A 22004-nucleotide genomic window follows, 5' to 3' on the forward strand; every position below is an offset into this window, starting at 1 on the left:
TCATGAGTCATCTCGCTAAGGAGCATTCATTTAAAGGTCACAGTTGCCCAGGATGAAGGCTGGGGCTGCAGTTCAGTGAAAGAGTACTTGGCTGGCATACCTACATAAGGCTGTAGGTTTGGACCTGAGTACCAGACAGAAGAAAAGTATAAACACACACTAGTGCATACACACACACACACACACACACACACACACCCTGCAATGAAAACATAAGCATGGTATGAGCCTTCCTTTGTATTACCACCTCTGGTGCTTAGTGTCTCAGATTCGGTCCTAAATCAAAATTCATTTTTGTGCAAAAAGCCCATATTCCCTTTTGTTTTTCCTTTTTAGATTTTTGTTTTATTTTATTTTACTTTTTTCAAAGCAGGGTCTCACTGTAGCCCAGGCTAACCTGGAATTCACTATGCAGTCTCAGGCTGGCCTTGAACTCACAGAGATCCTCCTACCTCTGCCTACTGAGTGCTGGGATTAAAGGCGTGCACCACCATGCCAGACTCACTGAGGGATCTTGATAGAGTCTTAAGTTAGCATCAGCTCACAGGACCAAAGACAAAGGAACTCCTCAGTGCAGATGAGTGTGTTAGGCAGCAGCTGCAGGCCACCGCAGCCACAGGAAAACAGTAGAGGCAGGGACTCTTCTGAGAGGCCGCTTTTTAGCCTGGTGTGAGTTGGGTAGAGGACTTAGAAAGAGAGCTTAGGGCTCTCTTGCCCTGCAGTCTGGATGTGAATCCTGGCTCCAACTCAATGGCTTATTGTTTGGTCTATGCCTCAGTTTGCAGAGAGTTGGACGGCAGGGATGAGAGCGGCGCTTGCTCTGGGGAAGGAAGAATGTGAGTTAACAAATAGGACCTTAGAGGGTGGGGGCCACAGTGAGTGGTGATGGCTCCAAGCACCTGGTCCTCAGAGCCTGGGAGCCCAGCAAACCCTGCATGATGAGGAGTGGCTTCCCTGGGTGACAGACCTGTCAGGGACACACCAGTCAGAATGCCACAAGGCCCTGGCCAACCCCCATAAGAGGCACTCTTGGACATGGTCACCAGAGTGCAGAAGCCACAATAGTTAGCTGGGACCACAGCTCCACATACAGGACGCTGCGGTTTGGGGCAGATCCGTCTCTCGCATCCGGGTGCAGGCTAAGAACAGCCCACCCTGCAGGGAACAAACTCTTGACTGGCCTCAATGCCTGGCCTGGCCCCTGAGCCATCCGCCATGCTCAGGAAGAGCTCTGGGCTCTGTCAGACAGGACGCTGAGGCCTGAAGAGTGGTGGAGTGTCTGTGTCTCCTTCTGAGCTAGCGTTCCCTCTTCCCCCCATTCCTCAGTCCAGGGTCCTGTGACCCCACAGGAGGCCCTCCCCCTCCTGCTCCCTGTCCTGACACTGACTTCGCTTCCTGGCTCAGAGTGTGGGAGGCTGGGCTGGGCGAGGTCACGTCCAGGACCCTATCAGGAGAGAATCTGCTGAGGAAGCAGCGAAGATGCCAAAAGATAAGCTGGCCTCAGACCTGCCCCACCCAGGGAGGGCGCTCAGGGCCACCTTCCCCATGACGAGCCTGTGCCCTACCCCCAAGGTCCTGGCAGGACACCCAGTACTTCAAACACACCTACAGAAGTCTCCCATGCTTGGATGTTCTGAGTCCAGCCGATGGATTTTACACAGATGGCAGACACCTCAGTGTCCACATAGGAACTTGATTCAGAAGTTGGGGATGGCCGGGCGTGGTGGCGCACACCGTTAATCCCAGCACACGGGAGGCAGAGGTAGGATCACATGAGTTTGAGGTCACCCTGAGACTGCATAGTGAATTGCAGGTCAGTCTGAGCTACAGTGAGACTCTACCTTCAAAAACAAAACAAAGCAAACAAACAAAAAAGGCTGAGGATGTGACCACAAGTGACGAGAGATCCTAACCTCTGCTGGAACCTGCGAGAGAGAAGGCTGTGATAGAGGAGGATGGGGGGCATGGAATGAGTGAAAAATCCTCTTCACCTCTGTTCAGAGGTGTCCAGAAAGCTTCCAGACCTACAGGGGACTTGGGAAGGATCTGCGTGGAGGATTTTAGGAGAGTTTGGGGAGTCATCATAGTAGAGATAAGGGCTCTTGGACAGCCAAAAGCACCCTGATAGCCAGTGTGGACACAGGGACAGCTGATGTGCGTCAAGGGTAGTCACAGGAAGGTGGGTTCTGCGCAGTCTCAAGTGAGAAGCTTGGTAGAGTTCGTGAGGATTGGAGAGTCAGGCAGTGTTGATACTAGGCTCCGGTGAGCAGTTGTGCTATGGGGTATGTGTGGGGGTCGTGGAAGCCTGGTAAAGGTAGTCAAAGGGACTTGAGTTCCAGTGGGAAAGGGGATTCCTATTGAGCAGAGGATGGTCTTCAGACTCCACACCATGTATCATGTGGCCTCAAGGGTGGGGGTCCCATTGGAAAAGCACAAGTGGTGCTGAGCTGCTGGCCTGGAGCCAAAGGCACAGGGACTCAGAGCAGGACCCCGGAGGGCTGAAGGTGTCACTGGGGACCTTAATCATGAGTGCAAACTGATGCGATAGACAATGGGGAAGAAATGCAGGCATAGTACCAGCAGGATCATAACGGATTTACCAAAGGAGCGTGTAGGGTAGTGGAGCCAGCAAGATTAAGACACCCCCAGGAGGCACAGAGGAGAGCTGCGTCCTGACAGCAGAAGTCCCAGGCAGCAATGGCAGTTCTCCCCATTGTGCCCCCACCAGAGAGAAGGACCACAAAGGGGGAAGAAGGTCACTGCAGAAGGTCAGCTAAAAGACCCTGCTTGGGACTGAATTTTATTGAAATAGATTCATGGCAGGATGGAACTGGAGAGGGGACAATAAACAGGAACCATGTGGAGCCTGGTGTGGTGACACACGCCTTTAATCCCAGCACTCAGGAGGCAGAGGTAGGAGGATTGCCTTGAGTTCAGGGTCACCCTGAGACTCCATAGTGAATTCCAGGTCAGCCTGGGCTAGAGTGAGAGACCCTATCTCACAAAAAACAAAAACGTGTGGGTTCACCCAGGGTTCAGCCTACAAAGAACCAGGAAGGCTGAGGTAAGACAGGAACGGAAGAGGGAGGTGGGGGGAGAGAAAGGAGTTCCCAGGAGCAGCACCTAGCCTCCCTCCTCCAGACCCTGACTCCTGGGACATGGAGGGGAAGCAGTCCTGCCTCACATGCCACCCTCAGTACACAGTGATTGCTCAGTTGACGGTCACAACTACACCCATCTCTAGAGACAGGCAGCGTGTCCCCGAGAGGCCTTCAGCAAAACAGAACAAGCAGGATCACTGCCTGTGCTGCTCAAGGCAGAGGTCAGGAGGACGTCTGTGTGCCTGCTCAGGACCTCACTGTGTGCAGGGCAGGCAGTCAGCCACCCGTGCAGAGCCCCTCTGTCCCCCACATTCCTTTGTATCGTCAGGCCTACCGACACAACAAGTCAAAGGTGAACCAAGAACCTCAAGGTGGTTGTCAGACCTTGATGTCAGTCCAAGCTCTCCACGGTGGGTGTGGAAGATGCCTGCTGCTTCTCACCCTGAGCCCTGCGGTTCCTACCAAGCCTGGGGAAACTTCTGGTAGTGAACTTCCTGCAGCCAACCTGAAATAGGGCTTGAGGTCCTCGTGTTGGTCCTGGCAGTAACAAATAGCAATTACATCACCAATCTTGAAGGGGTTCCTGATTTAACAACATTTCAGGATGTTTTCACTCCAGGGACTTAAAAAAATCAGTAGGATCCCCAGGTTAGAGCAGGGACATGAAGCCAGGTGCACTTGCCCCCCCCCCCCTGCAATACACTAACACTTGACCATGCTTGGAGGTGACCCCAAGGCAGAGGTGGGGACACTTGGAGATTTCCCCCGATAACCTCTAAGTGAACTAAGGACTCAGGGTGGATCTGGGGACACCGAGATACCCAAAGTCAGTTGGGGTTCCCTAAGTCACCCCAATACAGCATGCAGCTGGTGGCTAGGCCATGCCCTGAGCCCTCACCTCCTCAAGCCAGGGGCTCTTGTCAGCCTCTTCTCGGGGCTCTGGCCCGTGACGCCCCCAGAAGGAGCTAGACTCCTGTACCCTCCAGAGCAGGGTCTCTGTCACTCTTTATGAGCCTGTCCTAGTTGGGTGAGGTGAGCTAGGTGGCCCCAGTAGAGCACAGGGCGTGTCCCTGTCCCTCTGAGAACCCGCCGGCCTTCCTCGCCCCTTCCTCTGTGCTGAGGACGCTCCCTGTGGGGCTCCTAGGCTCCGTCACTGTGTCCACCTCTGGGACTTGGGGTCCGACTCCCTAAGCCATCCCTGACTGCATGGCCTGTGCTTACTTAGAGACCCCGTGCCTGCCGCACCACAAGCGAGTGGCTCACGGGGAGTCTCACAGGTAGCACTGGGGTGGGCCAGAGCAGGAGCAGGGCCCCCATGTGTCCCTGCTGTGTCCCAGCCATGGAGCTAGGGTCAGACCTGGCCTTCCCTCCCACTCGCTAGAGCCCACCCAGGAGGCCCCTCCCCCTACTGGCACAGCAGTTCCTCGGGCTCAGCCTGAGCCACCAGACCCTCCCCTGATTTCGAAAGCCTGTTCTTCTGCCAGAGCGCATTCCAGTCTGAGGTTGCTTTCAGTTGTCCTTGCAGCCTGGGATGGGGGACATCAACCCTTCTCTGTTACAGAGAATGGAGCCAGGGGCCCCTAGGCCCTTCAAGATCAGCATTGGCTAGTCCCATGTTGGGGAGGAAGCTGTCCCAAGTGGGGTGCACATGTCACTCTTGTACCAGGAGTGAGAGAAATGGTAGGGGGTGGAGAGAAAGCACTGAGGTCAAATGCCTGGGCCCCTCAGGACACTGGGCCCTTCAGAGGAGCCCAGGGAGGCATAGATGCTCCAAAACTCTTCACTACCTGGCCCTGAACTTCTCACTCATTCTCCACCTGATGCCATGACAGCCTGGTGCAGAGCCCAGGTTACTGCCTCAGGGCCCTCAGTTTCCCACCCTACAGACTTTTGCCTGCCCTGGGTGAGGGAAAGCCCGAGACTCAGGGCCAGCAGGATGCTCAGCGTCACTGAGGGCTCGCATGTCTCGGAGACAAGCAGCAGCTGACATGTGTGAGGCATTAGCCCTGTCTGCGCTCCCTGGCGCAACGTGAAGCCCCAGGGAGTTTCCCTTTTAAAGAGGTGGCCCTTCCCCGCTGGAGAACTCACGAACAGGCTGCCCTGCTCCCTGGGTTTCAGCCGCAGGGACCAAAGCCCCACTTGTACCCCTGACCTACTCTTGGTGAGTATTGGGGTGCTGGGAAGTGGAGCTGGGTAGGATCCAGACATTAATGAAGTACAGAAAGTCCCTCACTTCCCTGGCCTGGCTGTAAATGGCATGTGAGCAGGGAAACCTCAGTTAGTGGACAGCAACTTTAAGCCCAGCTAGCGGCATCATGAGAGACCAGGGTGGGTGAGAATCTGAAAGCTAGGAGCTCTCAGGGGATGGACAGAAGGGTGATCAGCCCCAGGAGAAGGGGTAAAAGGGTTACTTACCAGGGGGACTGAGTCCGATGTTGGGGGAGGGAAGGCTAAGGACCCCATAGGGCAGGCAGGGCATGCAGAGCTAAGGTGATGTGTGAGAAAGATGATCTGGCTGGGCAGCTAGTCAGGGACTGTGCAGGCCTCCTGGAGAGAGGGGCCCCAGAAAGAATGTGGGGGGACACAGAGAGGTAACCAATGTCTTCATAAGCAGGAAATGCTGCCAGTCAGGGCATGTCTTCGGGGTCCTGGTGGCGCAGGGCTCTTACACCATGGGTCAGGTGAGTGAGGCTTTAGGGGTCGGGTGTGTGGTGGGGGCTTGGCTGCTGGGCCTGGAGCTACTGGGAGACCTGGGGATCCCCAAGTGGAATTGTCAGCCTAGTGCGCAGCTGGGAGAAATGCTGTGCTGTCAGGCTGTCTGACCCACTGTGTCCTCCAGGGAGAGGGACAGAACTCAAGGGTCCTCCTCATGGCTAGCCACACAGCCTTCCTGAGGCTTGTTTGGGGGTGCCTGAGTGCCAGAGTCCCTGGGAGGTAATATGGAGTTGAGGGAGCACTGCAGGCACCCACGGGGCCCGGTGGTAGCAGGACTGGCTGTGTGCATCACCCTGGACCGTGGGGGACTGTGCCCCATGTGCAGAGACAATAGGTGGACACGTGTATGGCTGGCTGTACACATATGTGTGTCGACATGTCTAGGATCTGAGTACATGTTTGCTTAACATTCTGAAAGAGTACATGGGTGTGTTCATAAGTCCATGTACATGTCCGGCCCTGTAGTTTTGAGGTATCCCCCAATATTCCTGCCTGTGATGGTCCATGTGCATGGGTGCAAGTGTGTGGGGCCTTGGGGGGGGTCTGCGTTTGCTTGTGTTCTCCTGTCCAGATATGAATGTGGACGAGTTCACATTTGCCAGCTGTGGGTGATGTTAATATTTGTATGATGTGTCAATATGCAAACGTGCATGTGCAGGGTGTCTGGGTTTTTACCTGTGGCACCATACACTGGAATGGGGCTCAGCTATGTATTTATTTGCTCATCTCTGTGTGTTTGGATGTATTCATGGCGGGCATGGGTCACGGACATGTGGCCTCCATGTCGCTATGAGATGTCTCCACTGCTCTGTGGCTGTTTGGTGGCCCCGCCATTGTCAAGCCAGCTCAGTTAGGGCTCAAGTGGCAGATGAAGCTTAGGAGCTCTGTAAGATCCTATGTCACAATCTGGCTTTGTACAGTGAAGCGTGATGAGCTCTGATCTATAATCCTAGCCGCAGAACGGGTAACTCCAGGCCACTGAAGCGCCCCCGTCCCCATGCAGCACGTTCTCTCGGAAGTGATTCCAGATCCATTGGTACTCCTCATGGTGTCCGTCTCACTCTGGTGTGATTTTCCTTGAGGTGGGGCCTCATTCTGCAGTTCCAGGCTGGCCTTGAATTCATAGCAGTGCTCCTGTGTGCTGGCATGAAAGGCAGGTGCCCCCAACCCGGCTGGTTGGGATTTAGTAGTACTGTTTGGGTATCATGTGTTTATATCTGAAATTTAATGTTGTTAACCTTTTTTCGTATTTTATTTTAAATAAAATAAAACATTTATTTGAGATAGTGAGTGGGAAAAAGAGGCTGATATATTGAGAGAGAGAATGGGTGCACCAGGGCCTCCAGCCACTGCAAACAATCTCCCGACGCATGCACCACCTTGTGCATCTGGCTTATGTGGGTACTGGGGAATCGAATTTGGGTCCTAAGGCTTTGCAGGCAAATGCCTTAACTGAGAAGCCATCTCTCCAGCCCTGTTTTTTAAGTTTAATTGTGGAGAGCACAAGTGTGCATGGGAGGGCATGGCCTCTTGCCACTGCAAATGAGCCCCAGATGATTGAACCTGTGTCAGCAGGTTTTTCCAACAAACACCTTTTTTTTTTCAGTTTTTTTGTTTATTTTTTATTTACTTATTTGAGAGTGACAGGGGGGGGGGAGGGAGGGAGAAAATGGGCGCACCAGGGCCTCCAGCCACTGCAAAAGAACTCCAGACGAGTGCACCCCCTTGTGCATCTGGCTAACGTGGGTCCTGGGGAATCGAGCCTCAAACTGGGGTCCTTAGGCTTCACAGGCAAGGGCTTAACCACTAAGCCATCTCTCCAGCCCCCAACAAACACCTTTAACCACTGAGCCATCTTCCAACCCCACCGTGCTCCTTCTGCATGTGGCAAGTGAAGCTGATTTTCTTTACTCCATGTCTGGATTAAAGGTGATGTGATTCAAGGCCAATGCCTCGTTTGAGAACCAAACCTGAGGCAAGGGGCTGTGTGCAGATCCTAGGGAAGGGAGGACCAAGGCTGAAAGGAATGTCTGAGCCCTGGGCACCATGCAGTCTTCCTCACTGGGATCCATCTTGCTGGATCTCTCACCTGATGGGATGATCCTCCCATGGGTAACTCAGTGAATCTCTCCTTGACTTATTATTATTGGCTTTTTGAGGTAGGATCTCACTCTAGCCCATTCTGATATAGAATTTACTGTGTAGTCTCAGGGTGGTCTTGTACTCACAGCATTCCTCCTACCTCTGACTCCCAAGTACTGGGATTAAAGGTGTCGCCCCCTTGCCTGATCCTTGACCTTTTTTTTTTTCCAGTTAGGGTCTCGCTCTAGCCCAGGCTGACCTGGAATTCATTATGTAATCTCAGGGTGGCCTTGAATTTATGGCAATCCTCCTACTCTGCCTCCTATATGCTGGGATTAAAGGCATGCACCACTACACCCAACTTCCTTGACATTTTTTTTTGTTTTATTTTTATTTATTTGAGATAGACAGAAAGAAGCAGAGAGAGAGAAACAGAGAGAGAGAAAATCGAGCCTTGAACCTGAGTCCTTAGGCTTCACAAGGAAGCACTTAACCACTAAGCCATCTCTCCAACCCCTTGAGTTCTTTTGTTTTTAAGAATTTTTTTAATTAATTTATTTATTTGAGAGCGACAGACACAGAGAGAAAGACAGATAGAGGGAGAGAGAGAGAATGTGCGTGCCAGGGCTTCCAGCCTCTGCAAACGAACTCCAGACGCGTGCGCCCCCTTGTGCATCTGGCTAACATGGGACCTGGGGAACCGAGCCTCGAACCGGGGTCCTTAGGCTTCACAGGCAAGCACTTAACCGCTAAGCCATCTCTCCAGCCCCCTTGAGTTCTTTTTAAAAAAATAAATTTGGGCTGGAGAGATGGCTTAGCGGTTAAGCCCTACCTATGAAGCCTAAGGACCCCGGTTCGAGGCTCGATTCCCCAGGACCCACGTTAGCCAGATGCACAAGGGGACGCACGTATCTGGAGTTCTTTTGCAGTGGCTGGAGGCCCTGGCGCGCCCATTCTCTCTCTCTCTCTCTCTCTCTCTCTCTCTCTCTCTGCCTCTTTCTCTCTCTGTCACTCTCAAATAAATAAAAACAAACAAAAAATATTTTAAAAAAATAATAAATTTTAGGGGAGATGGCTTAGTGGTTAAGGCATTTGCCTGTGAAGCCTAAGGATCATGGTTTGATTCCCCATGACCCACATAAACCAGATGCACAAAGGGGTGCATGTGTCTGGAATTCATTTGCAGCACTAGAGGACCTGGTGCACCCATTCTCTCTCTCTCTAATAAATAAAGAAAAATAAAATATTAAATACAAACAAACAAAAATCTTTATTTTAAATTTATTTTCAAGACAGAAACTGACAGATATTAGGGCTACAAAAGAACTCCAGACTCACAGGCAACTCTATGCATCTGGCTTTCCATGGGTACTGGGGAATCAAACCAAGGCTAGCAGGCTTTGCAAGCGTCTTTAACTGCTGAGATGTCCCCAGGCCTCCCACTGACTTCTGACTCTTTGGCTGAGGATTTGCACAGAAGCCGCTCAAAGGACGGCCTGTTGGAAGCAGCTGTGGAGTCCTCGTCAGGGGACAGCCATGAGGGGACCACCTCAAGGCTCACACAGGGGAACCACTGCCCCCCACAGTCCCCAAGATTCTTCCCATCATGGCTGCTGGATTTCCAGAGAAGCATTCTGGGAGACAGGTGACACGAAGAAGCCACTTGGCATCTGGCCAGCTGTCTTCTGTTCATCACAGCCATTTTCCTATGCCTCGATGGAGCCGTGTCACATGACAACAGGAGCAGTTGGGATGGGATTTTGGAACCTGTAAACCTGTCACAGCCAGTGCCGGGCCAAGGCTGTCCTACTGGAATCTGGCGCTATTAATGGCTGTTTCCATCTTTTGCTGCCTTCCTAAAGTTGAGTCAATAACAGAGGACCCGCCACACCCTACATTGCTATTGCCCAGCCAGGCCCTGGCTCCTAGCCTGGGGAAGCATCCAGGTCAGCTGAGAATGTGATGGTGCAAGAGACAATGCCATACAAGACATGCAGAACCAGTGAGAGAGATAGCAACAGGTGCTGGGGGTGGTGGCCCTCACTAGCTGCATCTAAACCTAAATGGAGAGAGGCCCACACAGCCCGGCTCACTCTGCTGTGGCTCCAGCCCTAAACATTAAGTAGGAAGCCACAGAGATTACCAGCTGGTAGAGGGATACTGACAATGCAAGGGAAGGTTCTGATAAATAGGAAAAAAGAGGCTGGAGTCCACTGAGTAAACCAAAGAGAATAAGAGAAAATAGTGCTGCTTAGATGGATGTGGCTTTTATAACCAGAGCAGAATGCCAAGGGAAAGAGCAGCAAGAAACTACTGTCAAGAGCCTGGGCAGGCAATTCGGTTTAATATATATAGATTTCTTGGGCTGGAGAGGATGGCTTGGCGGATTAGGCATTTGCCTGCTGTTGCAGTCAGGTTCGCATTGCTAGTAGAAATCACCCAACCAAGAAGAAGCTTTGGGAAAAAAGGATTTATTATGGCTTACAGACTTAAGGGGAAGCCCCATGATGGCAGGGGAAAACAATGACATGAGCAGAAGGTGGATATCACCCCCTGGCCAACATAAGGTGGACAACAGGAACAGGACAGTGTGCCAAACACTGGCAAGGGAAAAATTGTTATAACACCCATAAGCCTGTCCCCAACAATACACTGCCTCCAGGTGGCGTTAATTCCCAAATCTTCAACATTCAGCACGCCAAAGTTTCTGGGAGACACCTGAATCAAACCACCATACCTGCAAAGCCAAAGGACCCTGGTTTGATTCTCCAAGGAGGCGCATGCATCTGGAGTTTGTTTGCATTGGCTGGAGGCCCTGTCACAACTATTCTATCTCTTCTTTTTCTCTGCTTGTAAATAAATTTAAAAACAAAACAAAACTTTTTTCAAAGTGCTGGAAGGACTAGAGAGATGGCTTAGTGGTTAAAGCACTTGCCTACAAAGCTTAAAGGCCCAGATTCGATTCCCAGGTCCCACATAAACCAGATGCACATGGTGGTAAATGCGTCTGGAGTTCGTTTGCAGGGGCTAGAGGCCCTGGTGTGCCCATTCTCTCTCTCTCTCTCTCTCTCTCTGTCACTAATAAATAAATAAAAATAAATCTTTCTTTAAAAAAAGAAGAGGAAAGAGGGGAAGAGAGGGAAAGTATGGAGAGAGAAAGAATGAAAGAAAAAGTTAAGAAGAGAGCCTTAAAGCCCATCACTAGGAAATCTTGGAAGTGCCAGGATGAAGTAGCTCTGTCCTGAACAAGCATGGAGCGTACAGAGAACTTCCATGTAAACTGACCTGATGTTTCCATGAACAGCTCCTCAAGTGAGGCCGACTTTGGAGCCTTCCAGTTCAGGGGGACAGTAGAGTAGAGCCCAGAACTGCATTCCCAGCAAAACTGCTGGTGAGGTGTGGGGGCAGAAAGACACACAGACTTGCCCAGACTCAGACGTCTGGTCTCCACACTCATGTCCAGAGAATGTTGTGAGGGTCTGTCCTAATCAAGTCAGAGTCAGAGCCAAAAAAGAGGAAGATCTATACTGGGCATGGTGGCACACACTTTTAATCCCAGCACTCAGGAGGCAGAGGTAGGAGGATCGCTGAGAGTTTGAGGCCACCCTGAGACTATATAGTGAATTCCAGGTCAGCTGAGCTAGAGTGAGACCCTACCTGAGAAAAACAAAAAAAGAGGAAGATCAGAAGTAAGGGAAATAAGGGATGGAGAGACAGCTCAGCGGTTAAGGTGCTTGCCTGCAAAGCCTAAGTTTATGGGGGACACCTGAACCCCAGCTAGATCCCCAGTACCCACATAAAGCCAGATGCACAAAGTGAGCATGCATCTGGAGTTTTCAGGAGCTAGTGGCCCTGGTGCGTTCATTCTCTCTCTCTCTCTCCTGTCTATTTCCACTTGCAAATAAATAAATAAAGTTTAGGGCTGGAGAGTTGGCATTGCAGTTAAGGCAATTGCCTGCAAAGCCTAAGGACCTAGGTTTGATTCCCCAGTGCCCAGTAAGCCAGATGCACAAGGTGGTGCATGCATCTGGAGTTGTTTGCAGTGGAGGCCCTGGTGCATTCATTCTCTCTCTATCTGCCTCTCTCTCTCTCTCTCTCTCTCTCTCTCTCTCTCTCTCTCTCTCTCTCTGTGTGTGTGTCTCTCTCAAAGACAAAAAAAAAAAAAAAGTCAAAACACCTAAGCCAACCAACCAATGAAAAAACAATCTAATTAAGCCAAATTCAAACATGGAAAGAATCTCATAATCAAGAACAAGACGGGTCTAGGCAAGACAGCTTGGCCTCCCTTGGGGGGGCATCAGAGGACACAGGACAGTATCCAGACTGGCCCGGATGTTTCTGCCAGGCTGGGACCAGTGCGGGGAGCTTGCAGCTCATTCCATGAGCGTGAGGACACTGATGCAACAACAGCATTTCAAGGAATGTACCCAAAAAAGGACTGGGGACAAGCAGAGGCGCGAATCAGAGTAAGCACCTCGGGAGAAAGTCAGTACAATGAACAATGAATGCAGGGGAACGTGCTGCCCCCGAACCCTGTGGATGTGACTTAGACACGAAAGATTCTGTACCACAGACAGGGTCCAGTGTGGCTGCTGGAAGACGAGACAATGCTCGGCAAGCGGCGACACCAAACAGAATGGGCCAATTAAGGGATGTGGGTGAAGAGTTACTTGAAAAATGTAGCACAAGCATCTGGGTGTGGCGGTGCACACTCTGCTCCCAGCACTAGGGCAGCTGAGGTGGTAGAATTGCTGTGAGTGTGAAGCCAGCCTGGGCCACACAGTGGGCTGCAGGCCAACCTGAGTTACAGAGTGAGACGGTGTCTCAAAAAGAAAACAGTACATGTCGGGCATGCTGGCACACGCCTTTAATCCCAGCACTTGGGAGGCAGAAGTAGGAGGATTGTCATGAGTTTGGGGCCACTGTGAGACTACAGAGTGATTTGCAGGTCATCCTGAGCTAGAGTGAGACCCTAACTCAGAAAAGAAAAAAAAAAAAACAAAAAACCCAGTATGGAACAAAAGTGCTGTATACCATCCCACTCTGCAGTGACAAGAAGCCTGTCACCCTAAACAGCCTTTAAACACAGGCACCAAACTCATTGCAAGTCCAGGGGCGCTGTGATGGCCTTCATTGTGGAGGACTTCCTGACTGTTCCTGTCTGGGGCAGGTCAGGAAGGATGAGTGTGACTGAACACAGAGAAGGGCCCAGACCCCACGAACCGGGGCATGGACGGCAGAAGTTCCTGCCCAGGGCCCTGATACTAAGGGTGTTTGGAGGTCACTGGAAGATCCCAGCCGGGCTCCTCCCCTAAGGCATGAGGATAGAAAGAGCAGATAGGATGGGCACAGAGGGCTACTGTCTAGTCTAGTACCCTCAGCAGTCAGCTGAGATGCTGCCAGCAGGAAGGAAACTGAGGCCCAGAGGTGCAGACACTTGCCCTGGAAATAGAGCTGCTTGATAGCAGAGCCAGGGACGGACTGTGGCCTTTCTCCTCAGGGAAAGGAGGAAAAAAAGGGCCTGCCAGTACACGGGGTGGGATGGGTACCGGTAAGATTCTGCCTGTCTGAATCTTGGCACCTACTGTGATCCAGATCCTGAGGGGCAGGTCTGTGTGAGAGTCCCAAGAATCCAGGAGCAGATATACCAGCAAGCCAGGAGGAAGGGAATTCCCATGTGGGGGACTGCTCCTTGACCATCTGCCCTGCGGTCAAGCCCTCCTGAGCCACTGTCCTTTCCTGGAGTTCCAGCCCCACCCTGGGCCTGGGATCACAGTATCTTACCAGGCATCTGCCTAGCCTAGACCATGCCGCCCAGCCCTTGGATCTAGGATCATCTACGCTACCTACCCTGGAAGGAAACACAGAAGTTACTCATTGAACATGGGGAGTTATAAACAGGAGGGCTCCCAGCAATAATCACCTGGACCAAAGGCCTCTGCTCTCTCTTTTAGCAGGCGCAGCGGCTCCATCCAACGTGCACTGACCAACACAGGGGTGCTGAGGCAGCTGTGGAAACAGATCTCCGGGGACCTTGTAATGTTGACCGCCTGGTGGTTCTGGCCCCTCGTGGCCACCTGTGCTGCGGACTCATTCCGAGAGCAGGCCGAGAGAATCATGCAGACCACGCCTGTCATTGATGGGTGAGTGGCCATGGAGCCTCCCACACCTCGGCTGGGGACTCAGTTTTCCCCACTGGGCCATGGCCCTTGTCCTCTGCCTGATCTCAGTTTCTTTATGAGGTCAGACACCAAGCTCCTAGAGGCCCTGAGGCTCAGAGTCTTCCTGGGCCTTGGGAGACTGAAGTCTCCTATGTCTTGTTAGCCATGTATCTGAATAAGGGAGCCACGTCCCCCACTTGGGTCTCAGTTGAGAAGCTAAGGTAAGGTTGGTTTCCTTCCCTCCGGATGCTGTTACTTGTGGAGCATGTTTCTGGCTCTCCCTCCCTGCTGCCTGACCCAACAAAAAAATGGTCAATACGCGTCTCACTCCCTCAGAGGGCTCACAGTGCCTGTGGGAGTCTTGCATAGGCTCAGCCTAATCTCCCTGTGTCCACTGACCTCACTAGGAGGTTTAGGGAGGACCCCCACCAGTCCCCACTACCTGCTCCTTTCCTGGTACAGGATGGTGAGTTTGCTTTTAGCTGTCACCTCCAGACTACATTGGCCCAGCCACCTTCACACTGTGTTACTATGGAAGCCTCTAACAAACCTCCCTGCATTGCTCCATGATCTCTGAGTCCTCTAGGATCTAGACGTGCAGTTTGGTCCAAGGTGTTTCTATCCTCCTCCAAGACAGACGTCCTGCCCTCTAGTGTTGTCCTCCCATGGAGAATTGAGAGAGGGAGGGTGAGGAGGGAGTGACCCCAAGAGTAGTAAGGGTCTGCTAAGGTCCCTAGGGTTTCATTCAAAGACACCCCCATTCCCAGCACCCACAGTGGGGGCGGGGGGAGTGTATTTCTTAAACAGGCAATGATTTGCCTTTGGGCAAAGGATTAAAGTCCCTTTCCTGAAGCCTGCCCAGCCCTGCCCCAAGAGCTGCCAATTCATTCACCCAGCAAGTTCACCCTGATGGATCTGTGCCAAGCACTGGGGAACCAATCAGCCCAGCCTAGCCCAAGCCCAGCTTCTCCTGAGGAGTGATGCTCACACCAGCAGAGATTGATGTCTGCGCCCCTTTGCCAAGGGATTGGGGCGGGGAAAAGCTGTCCCTAGGGAGAGCTGCCTGATGCATCCTCTGAGTTTCCTGGCTTTGGAAAAGTCATTAGAGTGTGAATCAGGTCCAGATGCAGGAGACTTGATAAGAGGGTGTACCACATGGACTCCACAAACTTCATTTAATAATGCTGTTGTGCGGGGTGTGGTGGTCTATACCTGCAACTCTAGCACCTAGAAGGCTGAGGCAGGGGGATTATTACAAGTTTGAGACAAGCCTGGTCGACGTGGAGAGCTCCAGACCATCCAGGCTTCTGTCCAGTGAGCCCTTATCTCAAAAGAAGAAAAGAAAATCTAACCAGTGATTTCCCACTTGAGACTTCTCCCATTTTATAGGCATTTTGCCTTCTTCCCTTCTATCCTCCCCATATCTCCCCTTCCTCTTTCTCTCTCTCTCCGTCCTTCTTTTTTTTCTTTTTCTTCTTCTTTTTCTTTTCTTTTGAGGCAGGGCCTCGCCCAAGCCCAGGCTGACATGTAACTCACTTTAAAGCCCTAGGCTGGCCTTGAACTTTCAGTGATCCTCCTACCTCTACCGTCCTAATGCTGGGACTTTAAGCCTTGGCCACAACACCTAGTTGGCTTCTTTCCTTCTTTTAAACTCTTTAAGTAAATGTTGAGTATGTTTGAGCTTCAAAAATGCAACCACAGACTGGGGAGATGGCTTAGCCGTTAAGGCACTTGCCTGTGAAACATAAGGACCCATGTTCAACTCTCCAGATCACATTTAAGCCAGATGTACAAAGGTGAGACAAGCCCATGCCCTCTAGGTGGCACAAGTGTCTGGAGTTCAATTTTAGTGGCTGAGGTCCTGGCACACCAATTCTGTCTCTCTCCCTCTCTCTCCCTCTCTCTAAAAAAAAAAAAGAAAAGAAAAGAAAAGAAAAAGAAAAAAGATGGTGGCACATGCCTTTAATCGCAGCACTTGGGAGGCAGAGGTAGAGGTAGGAGGATCACCGTGAGTTCAAGGCCACCCTGAGACTACACAGAGAATTCCAGGTCAGCCTGAGCTAAAGTGAGACCCTACCTCACAAAACCAATAAAATAAAAAAAGAAATAAATGCAGCCAAGCAACAATAATACAGTCAGGATTCCCATAATGACATTTGGATGATGGATTGAGTTGGCCACAGTCAGTTCCTATGATAATACCTTGTAGCTTAGTCAGTAGAAGCTTACACAAGGATGAAATTGCCTGATGATGCATTTCTTAGGACAGATAGGCATGACTGCACTAACAGTTACTCATTTACTCTAATAATTTGCTGTCTGGGGAAGATACCATCATAGCCCTCATGTTACAGATGAGGAAACTGAGGCACAGGGGAAAGAAGCTGGGATTAGAGATGGAAAATAGACACACCTGGGGAGAAAATACAGTCTCTGTCCACCTTCTAGGGACCTTAAAGCCCCAGACCAACACAGGCTGCAGCCCCAAGCCTGATGGCACACACTGTCACCCACTTCCTTGGCCATCCCTGCATGCAAGGGCCCAGGAAGGACTGAGTCTGAGCTTCTAATGAACCCAACTTGGGGTGCTCCTGGTCTCTGTGTGCTAGAGTCCAAGGAGAAGTCAGCCCCAGGTTGTGCAGCAGAGGCAAAGGTGGCAGAGGGTCCTCATAGAGTGGCTCACCTGCCAGCTCCTGGCCCCTCATTTTTCCATGGGACCCCTGGCCCGCCTCCCTTGTAGTCCCTGGCAGCTCAGAGGACGTCAGCCCTTGGCAGTGAGAAACAAGCTGGCAGAAGGCAGATCGGGACTCTTTCCTAGAAATAGAGACAGAGAGAGGCTCAAGTCCTGTATGTGAGGACCTGCTCTCTGGAAGAACGTGACATAGTGCTGGGATTCCACGAAAGAGGGAGCGAATCTGTGAACTGAAAAAATGTCAGGTTCTAGACGGGCGTGGTGGCGCACGCCTTTAATTCCAGCACTCGGGAGGCAGAGGTAGGAGGATCACCATGAGTTCGAGGCCACCCTGAGACTACATGGTTAATTCCAGGTCAGCCTAGATTAGAGTGAAACCCTACCTTGAAAAACAAAATGAAACAAACAAACAAAAAAATTCAGGTTTGGGATGGAGAGACTTGGGTTTTATTCCCCAGTACCCACATAAAGCCAGATGCACAAGGTGGCACATGTGTCTGGACTTTACAGTGGCTAGAGGCCCTCTATCTGCCTCTCTCTCTCTCTCTCTCTAATAAATAGATAAATAAATAAATATTTTAAAAAATGTTAGGTTCCCCTAGGTTCTCTCTGCTTCCCCTCAGCCAAGTGTGGGTGATCGTGAAGCAGAGCAGGTAGGTGTCTGCCTTCTCCTCCTCCCTAGCGGAGGACCTGCCCAGCCACATTCAGCTCACTGTCACGCCGCCTAGGGTACAGTTGGGACGCTCACCCGTGAGCAAATGTGTTCAGGTGACAGAAGCTCTTCCCCCCAAGGCCTAGGCTAGGCATTAGGACGGACAGAAAGTAGGAGGTGGAATGGGACAGACTGCAGGCCAACCCACCCAGAAGCCAACAGGTCCAAGTGGACATCCTAACCTGCTCTGGGCCCCTCCTCGGTTCACCCAGGCATAATGACCTGCCCTGGCAGCTGCTGAAGTTGTTCAACAACCAGCTGCGGGACCAGAGAGCCAACCTGAGCGCACTGGACAGCACACACACCAACATCCCCAAGCTGAAGGCTGGATTTGTTGGGGGCCAGGTATATCTTCCAGTCTCCCACTCGCCCTGCACTGGAGCCCCACACACACACACACACCTCCCTCACGTGATTGGCTAGATGTGGCCCTGCCTGGAAGAGTACACCTCTTGGGCACTTCACTGGCCTTGGAAGGGTACAGCAATTGGGGCCTCCCTCAAGGCTTGCAGAAGGGACAGAGAAACCAGACATGCGTGCAGAGGATTGTGCCAGATCTGCCAGCTGCTCTCCCTTGGCTCCTAGTTCTGGTCTGCGTATGTGCCCTGTGACACCCAAAACAAAGACGCCGTGAAGAGGACACTGGAGCAGATGGATGTTGTACACCGCATGTGCCAGCTATACCCGGAGACGTTCCTGTGTGTCACCAACAGTGCAGGTAGACTCCCCGTCAGGTCTCAGAGGCCCCTAGCCAGGTCTCTAGTAGTGGGTGCCTGTGTTGGGGCTGGGACCTTGAGCCTTGGATGCCCAGTGCTGCCTCTCTCTTCACTCTCTGTAGGCATCCAACAAGCCTTTCAGGAGAAGAAGGTGGCCAGTCTGATTGGTGTGGAGGGTGGCCACTCCATCGACAGCAGCCTGGGTGTCCTGAGGGTGCTTTACCACCTGGGCATGCGGTACCTGACGCTCACCCACAGCTGCAACACACCCTGGTGAGGGGGACTCCTCACCATGGGGACCTCAGGCTGTGGTTAGGAGGAGGACCAAACATGACCTCTGTCACTCCTTATATGCTATCCTCCCCTCCTGAGCCCCAGACCAGGCCTTGTCAACTGGGTGGGTGAGGGTGGGTAATCACCGTTCTGCTCCTTGAACACACGTATGCTCCTTCCCAGGGCTGACAACTGGTTGGTGGACACAGGAGATGACAAGGCTGAGAGCCAAGGACTGTCACCTTTTGGGAAGGTGAGGGGGGAAGGACCACAGTCCCCAGAGACAAGGCAGAGGCTTAGAAGAGTTTCCAATACAATCATAACCTCAAGGGACCTTACTGTCGTGCTTGGTCAGGGGCAGCTAACAGAGCTAATCTCCAGGCTGAAGCTTGTATGCAGAATGCTGAATCCTGGGGGCCCATCTCCTTCAACTTCCAGTCACTGAAGGGCTAGTAACACTTGGCTCAGCACTGCCCCTCCCATGCCCTGTCTCTTCCAGCGAGTGGTGAAGGAGATGAACCGCTTGGGTGTCATGATCGACCTGGCCCATGTATCTGTGGCCACCATGAAGGCTGCTTTGCAAGTGTCCACGGCCCCAGTCATCTTCAGCCACTCCTCGGCCTACAGCTTGTGTGCGAGCAAACGGAATGTACCAGATGATGTGCTCCAGCTGGTGGTGAGCGTGAGCGGCTGTGCTGTGGAGGGAAGTGCCCGGTCTCCCGTAGGTGCTCCCTGGCTCTCAGTCCTCGCCTCTCTCTGAGCAGAAGGACACGGAGAGCCTGGTGATGGTGAACTTCTACAATGACTATGTGTCCTGCACAGAAAAGGCCACCCTGTCCCAAGTGGCTGGTAGGTGTATGGTGACTCCACTGTGGCCAAGTGGGGGAGGACCTTGTTTGGGACCCACACCTGACACTTTTTTATAGACCATCTGGATTACATCAAGAAGGTGGCAGGTGCTGGGGCTGTTGGTCTTGGAGGGGACTTTGATGGTGTTACCAGGTAAGGGTGAGACCTTGTCCTGTGATGACCTTTGGTGTTGTGATTCAATTAGTGTGTCCTTGTGGGAGGTGGGGACAAGGAAGGGAAGGTGTGACCTAGGCATGGGATAAGACATTTTTCTGCAAGCCTGCTCTGCTGGCCTCCATGTGCTAGGGGAGCAGCCCCATATGCTGAGTCCAGTACTTTTGTTTTGTTTTGTTTTTCAAGGTAGGATCTCGCTCTAACCCAGGCTGACCTGGAACTCACTATGTAGTCTCAGGGTGACCTCGAACTCATGGCGATCCTCCTACCTCTGCCTCCCAAGGGCTGGGATTAAGGGTGTGTGCCACCACACCTGGATTTCTGAGTCCAGTACTTGTGATCTTGACGCAGGCTCCCAGTGGGACTGGAAGATGTCTCTAAGTACCCAGACCTGATTGCGGAGCTGCTTAGGAGACACTGGACAGAAGCGGAAATCAGAGGCCTGCTGGCTGACAACCTGCTGAGGGTCTTCAAGGCTGTGGAGAAGGTAAAGGTAGAGTGGCCGCCTGGGCTTCCTGCTTCCCACCCACCCACCAGACAAGCTGCCCAACCTGTGTCTGTCTCCAGGCAAGTAATCACTTGCAAGCTCCTGAGGAGGAGCCCATCACTCTGGACCTGCTGGACGGCTCCTGCAGGACGCAGTATGGCTACTCAGAGGCCCCTGGCCTCCACCACCAGTCAGAGGCTCTGCTGGTCTCCATGGCTTCCCTGCTCTTCGGTCTGCATTTTCTGTGATGTCTTTGGGGGCGGGGGGATCAGAACCAACTTCAGTACTCCTAGAGCTCAGGGAAGATTAGCAGAGCCAAGAGCCCCTGGTGCCCATGTACAAAGCCCACCCTCTCCTGAGCAGGCACTGGGCTTGCCTGGGGACAGCTCAGGACATGGTTAGACAAGGGATCCTCCATAAATACAATGATCTCTTCAAGCCCTAAGTATGTGTGTTGTTGGCACCCCATCTCTGAAGGGGTGCTTCTGAGCATCTGGAGGGTATATCTTATGATAATGGGCCCTGGGTGGACAGGGATGTGGGTGTGCCTGAGTCCTTGGAAATGAGAGTCAAAAGGAACCCAGACATCTGGGAAAGGGCTCTGTACGAGAAAGGCTGTTTCAAAACCTGTGGTCCAGGCTCCAGTGGCTACTTTCCTGTATCGCGTGTGTGCCACATGCATAAAATACACCTCACACACATGCACTTGTACTCTTCATATGCACGTATATGTATGTGCACACCTCTCCACACACATACACTCAAGTGCACACACACCTACACTCACAATGTGCACATGCACTGACACACCCCATGGGTGATTATGTATATGTACATATATAAAAAATATCACCTCTGTCTGGGTTTTGTAAATCTGGGAAGACATCAGGAAATCTGCATTTGGTCCAACCTTGGAGGGTAGGGTCCAAAAGGGGTGGGCGCCAGGGCCCGTGCAGGGTCACCTCACATCCCTAACAGCAGGTCCTTCGGCACCCACAGGGACAGAAGTGGTGGTCTGTGTGTGCACTGTGTGCACGATCCGTTGTCAGTGGGGACAGCGGGTCAGGTCATTCATGGATGGGTGTGGCGAATGACCTTGTGGAGGATGGCATGGCCCCAGTCCCCACTGTATGGTCAATGTCCCCATCCTGCACCATGACATTGAGAACACTCCACCTTGTCACAAGGATGGACTTTTCTTCCCACCACCAGACCCCACCTGCTCCCTTAGTGCCCACTAGGGGGTAGGGCGCTGGGCCACACAACCCTTCTGACAGGATGCTTTCTCAGGGGACCTGCCTGAAGGCGTGAAGCCCCACAGCCACGTGTCTCTGCCCTTCAGATTTGCCTCTCTTGGGGGAAAATCAGAAAGAGGGTGACCACAGCCCAATGGAGGCTGAGCACAGGACATTCACCTGAATTTTTTTTTTTTTTTTTTGAGACAGTCTCATGTACCACAAGCTGGCCTTTGACTTGCTATGTGACCAAGAATGATCTTGAACTTCTGATCCTCTTGCCTCTAACGCTGGGATAAAAGGTGTGAGCCATGAACCACCACACCCAGTGCTGGGGATGAAACCACCGGCTTCCTGCATGTTAGGCAAGCACTCTACACCCTCATCCCCAAGCTGACTTTCAGAGTCCCCCATGAGCCAGGTCACTTGCATGAATGTGTCAGAGTGAAGGGATAGGGGCTTGTCTACCTATAAGTCTGTGAGCATTAGCATAGAACAAGACTTGGTCTTACCCCTTAAGCTTTTCCCAACATGCATACCCTACCATGTGGCATCTCTCCAGGCAGATCTAAGCGTCCATGGTGACATTTGCTGACCACCTGGCTATCAAAAAGGGGAAACTTTAGTAAAGGTTTCTATGCCTAGTGTCTAGTCCAGACGATGGAAGGGGTCCCCCTGGTGGCCTTTAGAAGTATTACACCTCATTTTGCTTGCTGGGAAGTATTTTCTCCCAAGTCACAAAAAAAACGGTCCTAAAAAGTCCCAGTGGTGGTACATACTTTAACATCAGTCATCAGGAGGCTGAGG

At 52.0% G+C, this 22004-nt stretch overlaps 1 protein-coding gene across 1 annotated transcript; it reads left to right on the plus strand.

Moving 5' to 3' along the window:
* The first annotated feature begins 5036 nt into the window (after nt 1-5036).
* Nucleotides 5037-20407, plus strand: Dpep1 (dipeptidase 1). Its single transcript, XM_045134772.1, has 11 exons — nt 5037-5262; nt 13853-14041; nt 17676-17808; nt 18049-18181; nt 18302-18452; nt 18636-18705; nt 18952-19128; nt 19217-19301; nt 19379-19454; nt 19827-19962; nt 20043-20407. The coding sequence occupies exons 2-11, from the start codon at nt 13938-13940 to the stop codon at nt 20208-20210; spliced, it is 1233 nt and encodes a 410-aa protein (XP_044990707.1). The 5' UTR covers nt 5037-5262; nt 13853-13937; the 3' UTR covers nt 20211-20407.
* The last annotated feature ends 1597 nt before the right edge of the window (nt 20408-22004 follow it).

This window comes from Jaculus jaculus, chromosome 1 (assembly GCF_020740685.1).
Source record: "Jaculus jaculus isolate mJacJac1 chromosome 1, mJacJac1.mat.Y.cur, whole genome shotgun sequence".
In the NCBI taxonomy this organism is placed as follows: Eukaryota; Metazoa; Chordata; class Mammalia; order Rodentia; family Dipodidae; genus Jaculus; species Jaculus jaculus.

Bases quoted from the DNA above. Each gene is read 5' to 3' on its own strand.
- Dpep1 (XM_045134772.1), top strand. From the start codon at position 13,938: ATGTTGACCGCCTGGTGGTTCTGGCCCCTCGTGGCCACCTGTGCTGCG. The intron at 18,182-18,301 runs GTAGACTCCCCG...CACTCTCTGTAG, and splicing joins GTGTGTCACCAACAGTGCAG to GCATCCAACAAGCCTTTCAG. The intron at 19,129-19,216 runs GTGAGCGTGAGC...CTCTCTGAGCAG, and splicing joins ATGATGTGCTCCAGCTGGTG to AAGGACACGGAGAGCCTGGT.